Source organism: Silene latifolia, chromosome 2, assembly GCF_048544455.1.
Source record: "Silene latifolia isolate original U9 population chromosome 2, ASM4854445v1, whole genome shotgun sequence".
Classification (NCBI taxonomy): Eukaryota; Viridiplantae; Streptophyta; class Magnoliopsida; order Caryophyllales; family Caryophyllaceae; genus Silene; species Silene latifolia.
In genome coordinates, this window is record NC_133527.1 from 187,656,880 (window position 1) to 187,674,131 (window position 17,252).

The 17,252-nt window shown below is 35.4% G+C and overlaps 1 protein-coding gene across 1 annotated transcript; it reads right to left on the bottom strand.

Annotated features, from left to right (window-relative positions):
- Positions 1–77: 77 nt before the first annotated feature.
- LOC141643867 (mitochondrial import receptor subunit TOM9-2-like) lies at positions 78–802 on the bottom strand. The gene has a single exon (XM_074453198.1). The coding sequence runs from the start codon at positions 727–729 to the stop codon at positions 418–420; it is 312 nt and encodes a 103-aa protein (XP_074309299.1). The 5' UTR covers positions 730–802; the 3' UTR covers positions 78–417.
- Between the last annotated feature and the right edge of the window lie 16,450 nt (positions 803–17,252).

The window sequence follows — 17,252 nt, forward strand, 5'->3', positions numbered from 1 at the left end:
CGAGTATGCGTAAATAGAACTTATACGGAATATAACATATATGCAACACTAATTCAATTCAATTCAATTCAATTCAATTCAATTCAAAAATTACGCTTCATTCAAATCAAATCAATTCAAATCAATTCAAAAATTCTGCTTAATTCAATTTAATTTAAAAATTGCGCTTTATTCATTGCCGAGCTTCTGTAGGTAACAATTCACAAGATACGAGCTCATATGATTAAAACCTTCGCATTTAGTTCAATCTAAAACCTACTTGCAATTTTGATATGCAATTATAACAGAAATCCTGATTCTAACAGAAAAACAATTAAAAAAATAGCGAAAAATATCAAAAATACCATGAATTGCATCATCATAGAGTTCAATGAAGCTCGATTGCTCGTCTATTCAATCGAGCAAGCTAGGGTTTCATTAGTAGGGTTTAGCAGCGGGAGAACCGAGGAGAGAAGCCTGGAGCTCAAGTTGATCAAGTTGACTGTCGCGATCAAACTCAATAATGAGAGGAAGGAGGAGAACAATGGCGGTGGTAGCGGCGATCCAAGCGGCTTTTCCGGTGCTTTTCGACAGTTTCTTGCCGACGAATAAAGCGTCGGAAGCTTTATCCTTGCTCTTTTGGACGATGGAGGATTCGGAGACGGTGGAGGTAACTCTGCTGATGATAGAACTAGAATTGTCGGCGGATGAAGAGGATTTGATGCTACGTCGTTCGCTTGTTGACGCCATTGTTTCAAAAGTTTTTGAGGAAGGGGGTTCAAAAGAGGGATTTTTTCTGTATTTATACGTTACTCTAATGCACCGTATACGATGCTGTTCCAAAACCGACCCTGATGTGTATTTTTTTGGGAAATTTTCACCCGTTAATAGATCCTACAACCAGTTGTATGCTCTAAAATTCGAGTTATATAATAAACTAGTTTGAATGCCATAATGCAAAAAAAAAAACGTTATAAGGGTTTAATGTTTACATTCTATGTCTAATGATTTGTTTACATATTATTAAATATCTCTTTCAAAAAAAATAAAAGATTAATATGTACGTGGGTTAACTCTTATTTATAATCATATAATCACCCCACCTTATACTAATCTTTTGATGTGAGACAATTCTACTATTTATAAGTAATATATTCACCAAACTTGAACTTTTTTCTGATGTGGGACAATTCTACGATTTATACGTAATATATATTCATCAGACCTGCATTGTTTTTCAATGTGGGACAAATAACATACTCAGAATTACACCATCTTTTTTGCACTTAGTTCGACATCCAACCAGATCTCGAATACCGAATACAGACAATTGCTACTCATTATATCTAATAGTTATATTTAAATTTAATAATATGATCAAGTAATCTCCATTAATATTTGTACGTTGTTTTTCTTCAAAAAAATTTAACATAATTTAGATACGGAAATTTTCCGTGGTACCCCTTAATTTTGTCAGATTTTCTATGTTACCCCTACTTTTACGAATCTGCCTATGGTACCCTTGATGTTCCATTTTTTTGCCCATAGTACCCCCTAATGTAAAGGTTGTTAAATGGACATTAAGTTTGATGGCGTGGCAATAAAATAACAATTAAAAAATAATACCACCTTTATTGTTTTATTGGTACGGATATCTCTCTCTTTTAAATGAAAATTTAATTAACTATATCATTATAATATTGGAAATTTCTCATGGTAACCTCTTTGATAGATTACACATGCTACCATGGACGTTTGTTTTCTATTTTTTTTTTATCATAATTAAAATATGTGCAAATGATAGGAACCTATACTCTAATGATAGAATATTTTTTAACACAATTCTAATTATATTATTTAAACGTAGTATATTTACCACACCTACATTATTTTTCAATATGGGACATATAAAATCTATAGGTAGAAAATATAATGATATGAACTTTTAAAAGTTCTCCAAGACAATACTTAAGAGACTCAAAAGATTTTGGGTTAATGCCTAAGTTCCAAGGATGCCTCCTATTTATAATCATAGAATCACCCACCTTATGCTATATTTCGATGTGGGAAAATTCTATTTTTTATATGTAGTATATTTATCACACCTATATTATTTTTCAATGTGGGACATATAACATACTATGAAATACACCATCTTTAATATGTGCAAATTATATGAAATCTATATATACTCTAATGATAGCATTTCTTACCATGAATCTAATAATATTATTTTCATAATTTTTTTACCGACATTATTTTGCCAAATGAAATGTAAAAGTTTTTATATAAAAATTAGAAACATCACTTGAATATAAAATAAGAAATACAGAGTATATATTATAATGACTAAAAGATTTTCCAAAGATTAACTTAGGTTAGAAATCATTATTGTAGAGACAGTAATACAAACTCTTTTAAGAGCTCTCTCTGGCAATACTTAAGAGAATCAAAAGATTTTGGGTTATGACTTCTATTTATAATCATAAGATCACCCTGCCTTATGGTAATCTTCTGATGTGGGACAATTCTAATATTTATACATAGTATATTCACCAGACTTACATTACTTTTCAATGTAGGGCAAATAACATACTAAGTGCACCATTTTGTTTGCACCTACTTTGACATCAACCCGATTTAATAACGAGAAAATACAATACAATACAATCTACATTCTAATGATAGTATTTTTTTGTCACAATCTAATTATATAATTTTCATACGATACTTTTTTGTCAAATGAAATATAAAGTTTTTAAATCAAAATTATAAACATCACTTTAATATAATATAGAAAATGTATATATATGAGACAGTTCTATTATTTATACATAATATATTCATCACACCTACATTATTTTTCAATGTGGGACATATAACATACTAAAAAGTACATATCTTTTATATCAAAAAAATTTGGGTTAATACCTAAGTTTCAAGGATGCCTCCTATTTATATTTATAGAATCACCCTACCGTATACTATTATTTCAATGTGAGATACATAATTTAATTATTTAGACGTAGTATGTTCATCATGCCTACATTATTTTTCAATGTGAAAGATATAACATACCAAGAAATACATGTCTCTTCTTAAAAAAGCTACTATTGTATACATATTATTTTTCTTTGAAGGTAAAACCACTTAGTCTCGATCATTAGATAGGGATCTCTACATCGTACATATAACGACTCATTAACGCTCTATTACTGCATTCAGAAGACAACCATTAGTAAAATCTTTAGTTTTGTACTGTGTCAGGAGACTACCATTAGTAAAACCTTTAGTTTTCTATTTTTTGATTTTCTTGTTCATGTTCTTAACTCTCTCCCGGGTAGTTCCCTGCAACGATTTCCACTTTATTTTTTATATCATATTGTAGATACACAAATTCTCATTATAGACGGACACTATCCGTCTATACGTATAGACGGATACCATTTTCTCTCACAAAATACCCATTTGCCATAAAGTGGGAAGCGCATGGGGGTGCCCCACCTTGTCCCCTTACCCATTTTATTAGAGGTCTTTACCCGTATGTTCGCCACACTCGTCTATACCAAGACCTATTGTTGTAGATAATGATAGAAAATCTTAAGAGCTCTTTAAAACAATATTTATGAGACTCAAAATTTTTTGGGTGGATACATAAGTTCCAAATATGCCTCCTATTTATAATCATAGAATCACATCACCTTATACTAATCTTTCGATGTGGGACAATTCTACTATTTATATGTAGTATATTCACCACTCCTACTTATTTTCCAATGTGGGACAAAACATACTAAAAAGTACACAATTTTACGTATTAAGAATTACACTATCTTTAATATGTGCAAATAATATGAAATCTATACTGTAATGATAGCATTTTTCTCCACAAAGCTAATTATATTATTTTCATAATTTTTTTAACATATTTTTTTGCCAAATGAAATGTAAAAATTTGATATAAAAATTGGAAATATCACTTGAATATAATTTAGGAAATATACATATTATAATAATTAAAAGATTTTCTACTTTATTTTTTACATCAAAAATTATACTTTCCTAAATTGATTTTTGATGATGTGGACGCTCTCAGATCGCTCGAAAAAACTCTCTTTTATATATATATATAGATAGATTTTTCGAGTCTTGTTTTAAAGAAGTTGAGTTATACCATAAAATTTCTGAATTCACTCACTCAAACATAAAAAAATTAACTTTAACAAAACTCAAAAAAATTAGATTTAAGCTCGAAAAAATATAACTTGGTTGTAGGATGCTATTGTACCACTTGAGGTATCATGTTATTCGTGAATTTTCACTTGCACCATTTGCTATGGGTGGTGCTCATTTATGGACGGATTTAACTCTTTTATGGACGTAAATGAATATTATACCCTTTTATTTTAATGTTTCATCTACTCTTTCATTTCTACTCGATCTATTCTCTCAATTTCCTCCCTCTAACTTCCACCATCCAATCACCACCGCATGTCAGCCACCATTCACCACCCTCACCGCCATCTCCCCTGCGCCATCGGCCGGTCTTGACGACCTCCTCAGACAAATCATTAAACAATCTCATAGATTAGTTTGATGAACATACAATATGCGTGATATCATCCAACAATGGTGGCAATTTTCTTATGGATCTAAATGCGGTTTCTGACATACAATACATACTTTATAAAGCCAAAATATGATTCAAGACGCACAAGTACACTCAGAATGACAACGGATGAAACTATGCAAATTGCTGAACTGCTTCAAGTCTTTTAATTCATCAGTGCATTCTTCTAGATGAAGTGAGTCATAGACTTATGCATCCTAAAGTCTTGACGAAGCATGTCGTAACTTTAAGCATGAAATGGATCCTACTCATCCATGGCAAAACTGACATGATCTGATCAGACCTCACTGGACTCGAATAGTACTACCTGATCCCAACTTACCAAACTCGTAAATGCTCAAGTTGACTTGTTCAATCAGGAAAAACAACTCACATACGGTGTTACAAACCCTTATTTTGGGACGCCCCTATCTCCCCAATCCCCCTACCCTGCCGCCACCAGCATCACCGACAGGACGCCGAGCCTCTCCCCAACGTTGGCGACGACCGCCATCCCTCACTCCAACGGCGACGACGGTTTAAGCAAACCCTAATTTAATTAGTGTAAATTAACTCCTTAATTTGATATAATATAATTAATAAAATTAAGAATTTAAATTATTACTTGATCAATACGAGAATTGGCATAAATAATGCATCTATAATTGTGTAATTTGATGGATTTGATTAATTTTGTGAGGGAGAGTATCAGAGAGAGTTTTTTCCCTGATTCTAGGCAAAGGGCATGCAATGGAAAAATAATGAAAAAAAGTATCTGAATGAGTAAAACTTGTACATGAATGAGCAACTACGTTTGTTATGGACTGGTACCCTCCAACTTTCCTAGTTAGTCTCACTTATATAGTTATATCCCTTATTAATTCTTACGACTGAAAATTGAAGTGTATAGTGGATTTTTCTGATTACATTATTTTTGAGAAACGCCAAAGTGCTCAAAGAAAATTTAACATAATTGTTTTGGATTTTGTACCATTTTGAATGATGTTGTAGTGTATGAAACTTCATACTAAGTGTCCTCATCATTGATGACGAGACCTCTCTTTGTATTCAAAAACGAAATAAGTAGTCAACATGTTAAGCATGTTATTCAGTTGGATTTTTGATCGAGTTAAATCAAATCAATTCTACTTATGCGAGATTTAATTTTGATTTGAGTATAATTCAATTCACGATGATTTTGATCACATTACAATTGATTTGAGTCATCTTGGGTTGATTTGATTTTGTATAAGGTCTAATGAAATTCAGCTTAGACGTACTATGTATTTGGTTAAATATTTGAGGGTATAAGTAAGAATAAGGAAAAATTATAAATAATCACCACATATTTGCGTATTTTTACAAATTACCACTACATATTTACATTTTTACAAATAACTCCCAACCTTTCATGTATACTCCCCAATTACCACATAATTGCAATTACCACCTATATTTGTCCCAAAACTCGTTTTTCTTATTTTCCAACTCGTTAAGTAATGATTTATGTGAAATACCCAAAATACCCATATCAATTACTCACACACAACATTACGACTACTCCTTTCCTTTCTTAAAATTGTTGACACCACAAAAATCCGTCATTTTTGCATTTGCAAATGTAATTCAAGAGAATATCTATGGGTTTGACAGTATACACAATGAGCAGCTTTAGACTTTCATATCAATTAAAGTTAGTGCATAGTAACACTTTTCTCTCCAATTTTGGCCATCGTATAGAACAAATCTCTCTTCCTCAACAAATCTATACTTTGCTGCTAATAAATCCTCCTGATCTTCTTCTGATATAAGGTTTTCGTTTCTTCAATTTTTCTTCTGTGTTTTTCCATTATTACTAAGATAAAGAAATTTGAGCGAAAGAGAAAGAGGGAGATTCAGGGAATGAAAGGATTTAGGGATAGAGATTTGGGGATTTGGGGATTTAGTAATCAATTGGGAAATATGGTATTTGGGAATTTTATACTTCTTCCATTCAACTCTACTCTACCATATTATATTCTATACACTATTCATAGATGGGCATTCAATTCCATTTTTCTCTCAATACATAAGTAACAATATATTCATGTGGGATCTGGTTTGATTCGTCTTTACGAGTACATTAAAAATATCTTACTTTTATAATTTTTGCAAATATGTAGCTAACGATATTTAGAGCGTAAAACACGCATTGACAAACGTGAAAAAGCAAAGTGGTAGAATGGAGTTGAATGGAGGAACTATGAAAGAGGGATATGTTGTGTGGGAGTAATTAATAAGGGTAATCTGGGTATTTCACATAAATCGTTACTTAACGAGTCGGAAATTAAGAAAAATGTGTTTCGGGACAAATATACGGTGGTGATTGGGGAGTATACATGAAAGGTTGGGTGTTATTTGTAAAAATGTAAATACGTGGTGGTAATTTGTAAAAATACGCAAATACATGGTGGTTATTTGTAATTTTTCCTAAGAATAACTAGTAAATTGAAGGGTATAAGTGGGATTTTCTGAAAAGTAAGGGTGCACATGGGATTAGCCGATACTAGAAGGGTACAAGTGAGAAATTCCCTTTTATTATGTATAAAAACGGCCGTATTACAGTCTGTTTTCTTTCTTTTTTTTTTGGTGCACAAGAACGGCTGAAGGGCGAAGCCTTGTGAATACAAAACTAAATCGAAATTAGACGGGGGAATGCAACCCCTAGAATATCTTCACGGATAATAGTACGAAGACCGCTGGAGGAGTATCCAAGAATTTGGTGGTAGGGGACGAATTAATGCCCATATTAGCTAGCCAATCTGCTGCCCGATTTACCTCTTTAAAAACGTAAGCGATCTTGATGACCATCCTTCCATATTGATTAACTCTTTGCATCGTTGTACTAATGGATGAAGGCTATTAGTGAGGAGCTAATCTTCTCGAATAAAATGAACACACGAAGAATTGTCCATGTTCGCTATTTTTAACTTATGGAACCCAGGATGCCTAGCCCGCTCGAGGCCGACTACTAACGCACGTATCTCGGTCCTCATCGAATTGCACTCCCCACATGAGAAAAAAAGAAGGTATTAATAAATGATAGGTCCATTTTATATACATTTTAACCCCTATTTTACCTCTATTTTGCATGTCATTTGCACTAATGTTAGTGTTTGTGAGCTAATTCCGTGTTCTAGTTGTGCTTGCTTGTTTTCTATTGTGTTTTGTAGGAAATTAAGCTTTTAGTAGCTTTTTCCCGTCAAAGTAGCAAGTACAAGAGTTCACGAGGCTAATGAAAGCAAGTCTTGATCATGCAAAGGAGTTTCGGGAAGCATAGGGGCATTTCGGGAAGAAATTGGAAAACCCGAGCAAGAGGAAGCCAATCTTAGTTGGTGGATATGGAAAGAAATGAAATCCAAATGAAAGCCCATGATAAGAGTTTGCATTGGATGCCAAAGGATGCTTAAGATACCATAGACGGACGCATTAAGACATAAGCATCGGATTCCGCATCAACATTAAGTGCAAAGTTAAGACGGAATTAAGAGAAATTTGAGAAATACCACGACCCCGATCGGGGTTAGCCCCCTGTAGCTTATTTCCGTTACTCCTTTGGTCGACACTTCTTGGGGACCTCTTACACACTCTTACATATATTTTTCTTCCTAAATTCTCTCTAAATATTAGTAGGTAGTTTAGTTTAGTTTAGTTTAGTTTTAGTTTATATTAGTTTGTTACAACATTTCTATCATCAAGTTCAAGTTATATTCAAGCTTCATTTCAAGTTATTTCCATTTGAATTTGTTCTTCATTTCCATTTCCTACTTCAAGGTAATTATATTTCTTATTTGCACTATGTTATATATCATTCTAATTAACATTAGTTTAGTTTACAACTACAACATGTTAGAGTAATTTCCTTTGTCTAGGGAATAAAGGAAGTCATGCATGATTAAGTAATATGTAAATGTCAAAATAAGGATAAGTTAATATTGTATAGTTGTTTCTATCACATGTTTGCACCATAATGTTTAATCTACGTTTAAAGGCCTTATTCATAGATTAAGTTTGTTCATTCATTCTATAAGTCGAGAGGCACAGAATTGAATTAGACTAAGCATGTGTAGTAGGACGACCTAGTCATGGACGAGAGTTTCTCTAGGACCTGTTCTATGGTTGGGACACTAATGCCGAGAGGTGGGTTTCTAATGACCTAAACAATTAGTTAACGTTACCTAATCCGAGTTTAACATGATACATTTATAAATTTGCATGTGTGACCCGATTTCCCTAGACAATCTTTTAATCATATTGTTTTTGCATATTTTCATATATTGTTTTATTCACAGTTTTTACATCATTATTTATAAATCAACTCAATCCCACCAACCATTTTCTATTAAGATAAAACTCATTTCATAACAACTAAATAATAACCACCGAGCTCTCTGTGGAATTCGACCCCTTAAATACTACATTCATTTGTTGTACCAAAGGGTATTTTTGCATAGGTGTGCGATAAGCCTATCAAATTTTGGCGCCGTTGCCGGGGAGCACGGTTTTGTTTGTTATTTAGTTGTTGAGTTTTATATAATAAATTTTTCGAGTTTTGTTTTAAAGAAGTCGAGCTATACCATAAAATTTCTGAATTCACTCACTCAAACATAAAAAAATTAACTTTAAGAAAACTCAAAAAAATTAGATTTAAGCTCGAAAAAATATAACTTGGTTGTACGATGCTATTGTACCACTTGAGGTATCATGTTATTCGTGAATTTTCACTTGCACCATTTGCTATGGGTGGTGCTCATTTATGGACGGATTTAACTCTTTTATGGACGTAAATGACTATTATACCCTTTTATTTTAATGTTTCATCTACTCTTTCATTTCTACACGATCTGTTCTCTCAATTTCCTCCCTCTAACTTCCACCATTCAATCACCACCGCATGTCAGCCACCATTCACCACCCTCACCGCCATCTCCCTTGCGCCATCGGCCGGTCTTGACGACCTCCTCAGACAAACCATTAAACAATCTCATAGATTAGTTTGATGAATAATATACAATATGCGTGATATCATCCAACAATGGCAATTTTCTTATGGATCTAAATGCTGACATACAATACCTACTTTATAAAGCCAAAATATGATTCAAGACACACAAGTACACTCAGAATGACAATGGATGAAACTATGCAAATTGCTGAACTGCTTCAGGTCTTTTAATTCATCAGTGCATTCTTCTAGATGAAGTGAGTCATAGACTTATGCATCCTAAAGTCTTGACGAAGCATGTCGTAACTTTAAGCATGAAATGGATCCTACTCATCCATGGCAAAACTGACATGATCCGACCAGACCTCACTGGACTCGAATAGTACTACATGATCCCAACTTACCAAACTCGTAAATGCTCAAGTTTACTTGTTCAATCAGGAAAAACAACTCAAATATGGTGTTACAAACCCTTATTTTGGGACGCCCCTATCTCCCCAGTCCCCCTACCCTGCCGCCACCAGCATCACCGACGGGACGCCGAGCCTCTGATGCGAAATAAATCTCAACAGAAATAGATTCGCAGGAAATGACCAGATTGATTAGTCGGACGAAGTGTTCGTTTTAACGATTCTGGGTTTAATTAACGGAATTGGAGATTTTTATGTGTTTTTTGGTTTGATTTGTAAATACCAAAAAACAATAAAAGGGATAAGCAAACACCAAGTTAGACCTATAACTTGATGAACGAGATTGGCTAACCAAGACCTATTGGTTCCAATCGAGTAACAATTAGGAAACGCGTCCTAATTAATCACTAGTTTTGGATCGAACGCATCAATCCGACTCAGTAATTGCACAAGGCAAATACCAAACAAGCAACAGCTTTCTTTTTTCTTAATTTTCTGATTCATCAAAATACAAAAAATCCATGGATATAAATAGCCTAGCAACACATCGTTTAGGCCTCTTCATAACCCCCTAATTATGACAATAAACTAGCTAATTAAAACTTCTAATAATAGCAATTAAAGCCTACATAAAATACCATAAAGCTAGTGAACTAAATAGAATAATCAATCCCTTTTATTAGCTAGAATAAACTTATAATAATAACTTGTAGATGGCAAGGTTCGTCCGCCTTTTAACTCGTCGATTTAATGCTCAATACGAGCAGTCGATAAACACGAGCAACCATTACTTGTAATTTATTTATCATCCAATAAAGCTCACTCGTTTAACGAAATCTCGAAATACATTTAATCATTCTCGAGAATAATTAAACCGATTTCCGACTTTCAATGAACTCGTTCCTTCATTGACCCGTAGCCAGACGCGTATCAGCCTCTCCCCAACGTTGGCGACGACCGCCATCCCTCACTCCAACAGCGGCGACGGTTTAAGCAAACCCTAATTTAATTAGTGTAAATTAACTCCTTAATTTGATATAATATAATTAATAAAATTAAGAATTTGAATTATTACTTGATCGATACGAGAATTGGCATTCATAATGCATCTATAATTGTGTAATTTGATGGATTTGATTAATTTTTTGAGGGAGAGTATTAGAGAGAGTTTTTTGCCCTGATTCTAGGCAAAGGGCATTCAATGGAAAAATAATGAAAAAAAACACATGAATGAGTAAAACTTGTACATGAATGAGCAACTACGTTTGCTATGGACTGGTACCCTCCAACTTTCCTAGTTAGTCTGACTTATATAGTTATATCCCTTATTAATTCTTACGACTGAAAATTGAAGTGTATAGTGGATTTTCCTGATTACATTATTTTTGAGAAACGCCAAAATGCTCAAGGAAAATTTAACATAATTGTTTTGGATTTTGTACCATTTTGAATGATGTTGTAACGTATGAAACTTCATACTAAGTGTCCTCATCGATGGCGAGACCTCTCTTTGTATTCAAAAAAGAAATAAGTAGTCAACATGATAAGCATGTTATTCAGTTGGATTTTTGATCGAGTTAAATCAAATCAATTCTACTTATGCGAGATTTAATTTTGATTTGAGTATAATTCAATTCACGATGATTTTGATCACATTACAATTGATTTGAGTCATCTTGGGTTGATTTGATTTTGTATAAGGTCCGATGAAATTCAGCGTAGACAGTACTATGTATTTGGTTAAATACTTGAGGGTATAAGTAAGAATAACTAGTAAATTGAAGGGTATAAGTGGGATTTTCTGAAAAGTAAGGGTGCACATGGGATTAGCCCATACTAGAAGTCTAGAAGGGTACAAGTGAGAAAATCCCTTTTTTTATGTATAAAAACGGCCGTATTACAGTCTGTTTTTTTTTTTTTTGGTGCACAAGAACGGCTGAAGGGCGAAGCCTTGTGAATACAAAACTAAATCGAAATTAGACGGGGGAATGCAACCCCTAGAATATCTTCACGGACGATAGTACGAAGACCGCTGGAGGAGTATCCAAGAATTTGGTGGTAAGGGACGAATTAATGCCCATATTAGCTAGCCAATCTGCTGCCCGATTTACCTCTTTAAAAACGTAAGCGATCTTGATGACCATCCTTCCAAATTGATTAACTCTTTGCATCGTTGTACTAGTGGATGAAGGCTATTAGTGAGGAGATATTCTTCTCGAATAAAATGAATACACGAAGAATTATCCATGTCCGCTATTTTTAACTTATGGAACCCAAGATGCCTAGCCCGCTCGAGGCCCGACTACTAACGTACGTATCTCGGTCCTCATCGAATTGCACTCCCCACATGAGAAAAAAAGAAGGTATTAATAAAACTACTAACAGTCTTTTTTCTTTAATTTCTGCGGGGAGAATTACTTAAATAAAGACGTGAGAGGGAGATAGGTGGCGATAGTTCATTGTTTGATGGTCAGAGTAAGGAGAATGGAGACGGTTAAGGTAACAACATGTCAAAGAAGCAAGGGGATTGAGGACATTCGTGTTCTCGCACAGAGATACCTATCAATTTCATACAAAAAAACATCTTCACACAGAGTATTTTTGAGGTTGGGGATCAAAGTCGGAAATCAGTAAAAACGAATACATCTAGATCAAGTCGAGCCGGATTGACATATTACTCAAAAATCGGGATAGCCAAAATCAATGGAAGCCAACTAAAGGTTATAAAATGCGGGCGCAAACTGGACTTAGGTCAGACCCACGATAAATTTTCGGCCCACAAACAAGGGAGTTAGTGGGTCTGGGAAAGGGTTACTGGGTTAGTGAGCTGAGTCTTCATAAGTTTCTTAAAATATTTTGTCTGTACCCACTTAATTTGTAGGCCAATGGACGGGATTAATAAACGGGACGACCCCAAACCCAAGAGCAACGAACCTATGAATAAAATAGGTCGTTATCTCCGATTTATTGTCATTAACTCATTATTATGATATTCGGTGACAAAAGAGCAGCAACCATAGTCGCCATACGTAGTGAGATGGTCACCATAGTTAGTGTTGTTCGAGGATTCGGAAGAAGTCGGTGATTTCGTTAAGGATGATCCAGGTCTGCTCGTATTGATCATTTTTAATGGTAATCAATTCGTTCTTGAACTCATAAATCACTCAAGATTAGAGCTGACAAGTCTGACCTGACCCGAATCCGAGTAAACCCGATTTGACAGGACCTGAAAATATTGTGGCCCGAAACCGACCCGTAATCCGATACGCCCCGATTATCAGTGACCCAAATCCGATCCGATATTGACCCGACCCAATGCCGACCCGATTAAATTGATAACCCGACAATTATTAAGCTTAATTTTGATCAAAATGAAAGTGATTTTGTGTTTAGATTGATATGTTTGACTTAGTAATGAAGTAATTAAACCAAATAATAGGTTAAAAGCTAAATTTAATGGTAAAAAATTATAGTAATGCGATTAAGTTACCGGACCCGATAATAACCCGACCCAACACATCATTTAACTCGAAGTGACCCGTTCCAATAACGACCTGAACCCGAGTCGACCCAAAAGGGTATGTTGACCCTATATGGCCCGAACCCGATATGACCCAACCCGACCCAACCCGACCCAAACCCGACCAACCCGATTACCAACTCTACTCAAGATTACCAATATGTGCGCCTTTATTACGAAAGTTTTCGGTATTCCGATTTTAAAGTTGTTTTTTCGAAATCCGTTTCAAATTTAGAAGGTCATATACTGATTCATATAGGAGTAATATGTATGATCAGCGATAGTCCTATACTATTAGGAAACTAGTACTTATGCTGGTCATTTGTTTAACAAAACATTCCTAAAATAAAAAGGGGGTTAATTGATATAAATAATCCAAACTGTTGCCCCTCTTCTAGTAATAATCTGGATTATATTTTAACTTACAATAAACCCATATTTAAGTACAATTTTCTCAAAATAGACGAAGTAACTGGATACCTGTTAATCAAGTCAACATTTCTTTTACTCCCTCTCAGTCACTTGATAACTCATATTTTAGCGTCATTTTACTCATACTTTAACCTTTTATTCGACTCGATTTTGTGTGCTTTTATCGAACTAAAGCTCATTTAATAACTAATTTATAATTATTAGCCGTCTTAGTCATATTTAATAGGTAGTCGTTTGTTATTATAATATTAGTTTTATTACTATTATTTTTGTTCTGGGTGTAATTCCGGAGCAGGATTATGACCGCGTAAGCTTGTAGAATGATGTCTTTGCTTGTCTCTTCCTTTCGCTCTCTCCTGTAAGAATGAACAAACTGAGGGCTCGGCTTGGTACCGAGCGTACTCACTCCGACGCTCAAGTCAATAAACTTAAAGAGATAAGTTGTATGTTAACTTGGCAAAGTATTTTATAGAGAGATAAGGGAGTTTATACCAGATTTTCGGTTAGTTTTGGGATCCTTTTCTCAATGAGAGAAGTGGAGTATTTATAGACTTTCACCTTTTGTCACGTAGTGGCCAAGTGGCCAGCAGTGGAAAGATCTTTCTACCCTCGCGAGGGACCCATGGCAGGCCGGCTGGCCTGGTTGACTCCATGCCGAGGGGACTGGATGCGAGTACGCGGATATGCATCTCGGCCGGCTAGTTGCCGAGACCGAGACCCAAGTGACAGGCCGATAGGCTGCGTCGGTTAGGCTGTCTAATACGTTGACTTGCTGTCTTTTGGCTTTGACCTTGCTCAATATGTTGACTCGGTCAGCGGGTGCAAAATATGTCCCATCAATTTTATTGACATATTAATATTATATGTAGGTGAGACGGGAAAGCAAGGCGGAATAATGAGATAGACGCGAGCCAAGTCGAGTAAAGACGACATTTGAGGAAGGGTCAAGGAAAGAAAATAAGGTGGAAAGTCAACCATTGACTTCTCACCTTCATTCACGAACACCATCTCCATTTCCACTTCAGTCACCATCATCACCAACTCAACAACAAGCTTCATCACCATATTTGCCCTCCATCAATTACCACCATTTCCATTCACCATTTCAACATCATTCATCATCATGACTCGCTCCTCTGCCCTTGCTGCTCCACACACTCCCAAACAAACCCAGTATACTACACCACCTCCATCTTTCATTTTCTTCTTCAACAACCATTAATGCATCACCATCATCACCAATCCCGTACTCCATCAGCTACCCAACTCCGTTTCCGCATCAAAATTCCACTGCCACCATCTCCTTCAATCATAATCACCCTTCGATATTCATTCGCCACCACCTCTACCACCATTCACAATCACCATTTTCGTCCGTCATCACAGCAACAACAATACCAGCAGCTCCTCCATCTCCTCCGTTCTCCTCTGTTCGCACATCACCAGCAACATCATCATACATCACCATACTCATTTTCATCACCATGGCTGCTCAACAACCCACCTGAAGCCACCAGCAACAATCATTTTCATGCCCATCAACCCATAAATCCCCACCTAATTCACCACTTGCATCATAAATTCACAACATCACCTATTCATTCACATACTCCACCTCCATTAATCAATTCAACACCACACACCTTGTCCTTCACCATGACAATCACTGCCACGACTCCACCATTAACCACCATGTCGTCACCTTCACCGTATCACCATCACCATCCTTCTCCCTGCTTCATCACAACAGCAGCAGCTCGAAAACCCGACACTTCCTCAACCTTCTACACCGTCATCAACAATTCATACCACCATCTTCATCACCATTCGTCCTTTCACTCACTTCCACCTCCATTAACAAACCCGCACCCGCAACAGCGATTCCGAGCTCGGAATTCAACCTCGGCATCAAACAGTCAACACCAAGCAACGACAACCATAACAACCACCCCACAGCACCGCCCAAGCTCCACCAATTCTACCCCATCAATCACCAATTCAATTCAGCAAATTTGAAGCATTGTTCTCTATGCCGGCCAACCGACAACCGACTCCCTCAACCGGCAGAACACACCAATTTGCTCTTTTTTGTGAAGTTCTCGCTACCGGCATAACGACCGGCAGCCGGCCAGCCGACATAACGCACCAAATCAACAATCTCGCATCAATCTTTGTTCCCTGTACCGGTACCCCGGCAGCCGACAGACCGGCTTAACGCACACCAAGTCAATTTATTCCCCTTGCTTCATTGCCCTCGCTGTCGGTGTCAAGCCCGGCCGCCGGTGGACCGGCAGAACACCCTTTTGGTGATTTTGAGTCCCGTTTTCCCCTTCCCCTTTTTGGTCTTTGTTTTTGTTGAAGATCCGTTTTTGTTGTCCACGGTGAGCATAGGAATTAGAGTTATTATTATTAATATTATTATTAATAGGGTTATTTCATAATAATAATCCATCCTATTGGTGGTCTGCAATAATCACTCCATCCTATCAATAATCCCAATTAAATCCAACCTAAGCACCATACCTACTAATAACGAACCAACTGATATGTTTTTAAGTTTATGTTGGAATATTTGATAGTTTTTGGACAACCTAGCTGGTATATGTGATGTTTATGTGTAATATTTTCAAGTGATGAATCAAGTACTTAGTTTATTTAATACACATAAACATAAAAAAATATCAGTTGGTTCGTTATTAGAAAGTATGGTGCTTAAGTTGGATTTAATTGAGATTATTGATAGGATGGAGTGATTATTGCATACCACCAATAGGATGGATTATTGTTATGAAATAACCCTTATTATTATTATTATTAGTATCATTATTAGTAGTAGTAATTAGATGAGTATAAAAGACCTACCTCATATTACAAATCACACTATCATTAGTTTTATCTTAAAAAGTAGACTAGAAAATTAGACTAGTTCATCATTCTCTCTCAATATTGTAGAACCCTAATATTTACTCTCTCATTTTCATTCAATAAAAAATTGTAATCTTTCTTTAATTTTAGTTTAATTCTTCAAGTTCTTCATTTCTCATTAGTATACAATTAGTCATTTGGGTTGTATTTGGGAGACTAGAAGAAATTCATTCTTCCATTATTGTCCAAGCTTGTTCCTTTCCTCTTAGTTGGTACAATTACATCTCTTATTTACATCTTATTTTTATTTGTTTACATTTCTTATGTTGTTTAATTGTTATTCATCCAAAGTATTAGTCTTTATCATGTTTGCAATGTTTACTTGTTTATTGTTGCAATTTATTGTTGAATTCTCACCCTTAAACATGTGTGAGTAGTCTAATCTAGGGTCTA

Coding starts and splice junctions, on each gene's coding strand:
- LOC141643867 (XM_074453198.1), bottom strand. CDS start 729: ATGGCGTCAACAAGCGAACGACGTAGCATCAAATCCTCTTCATCCGCC.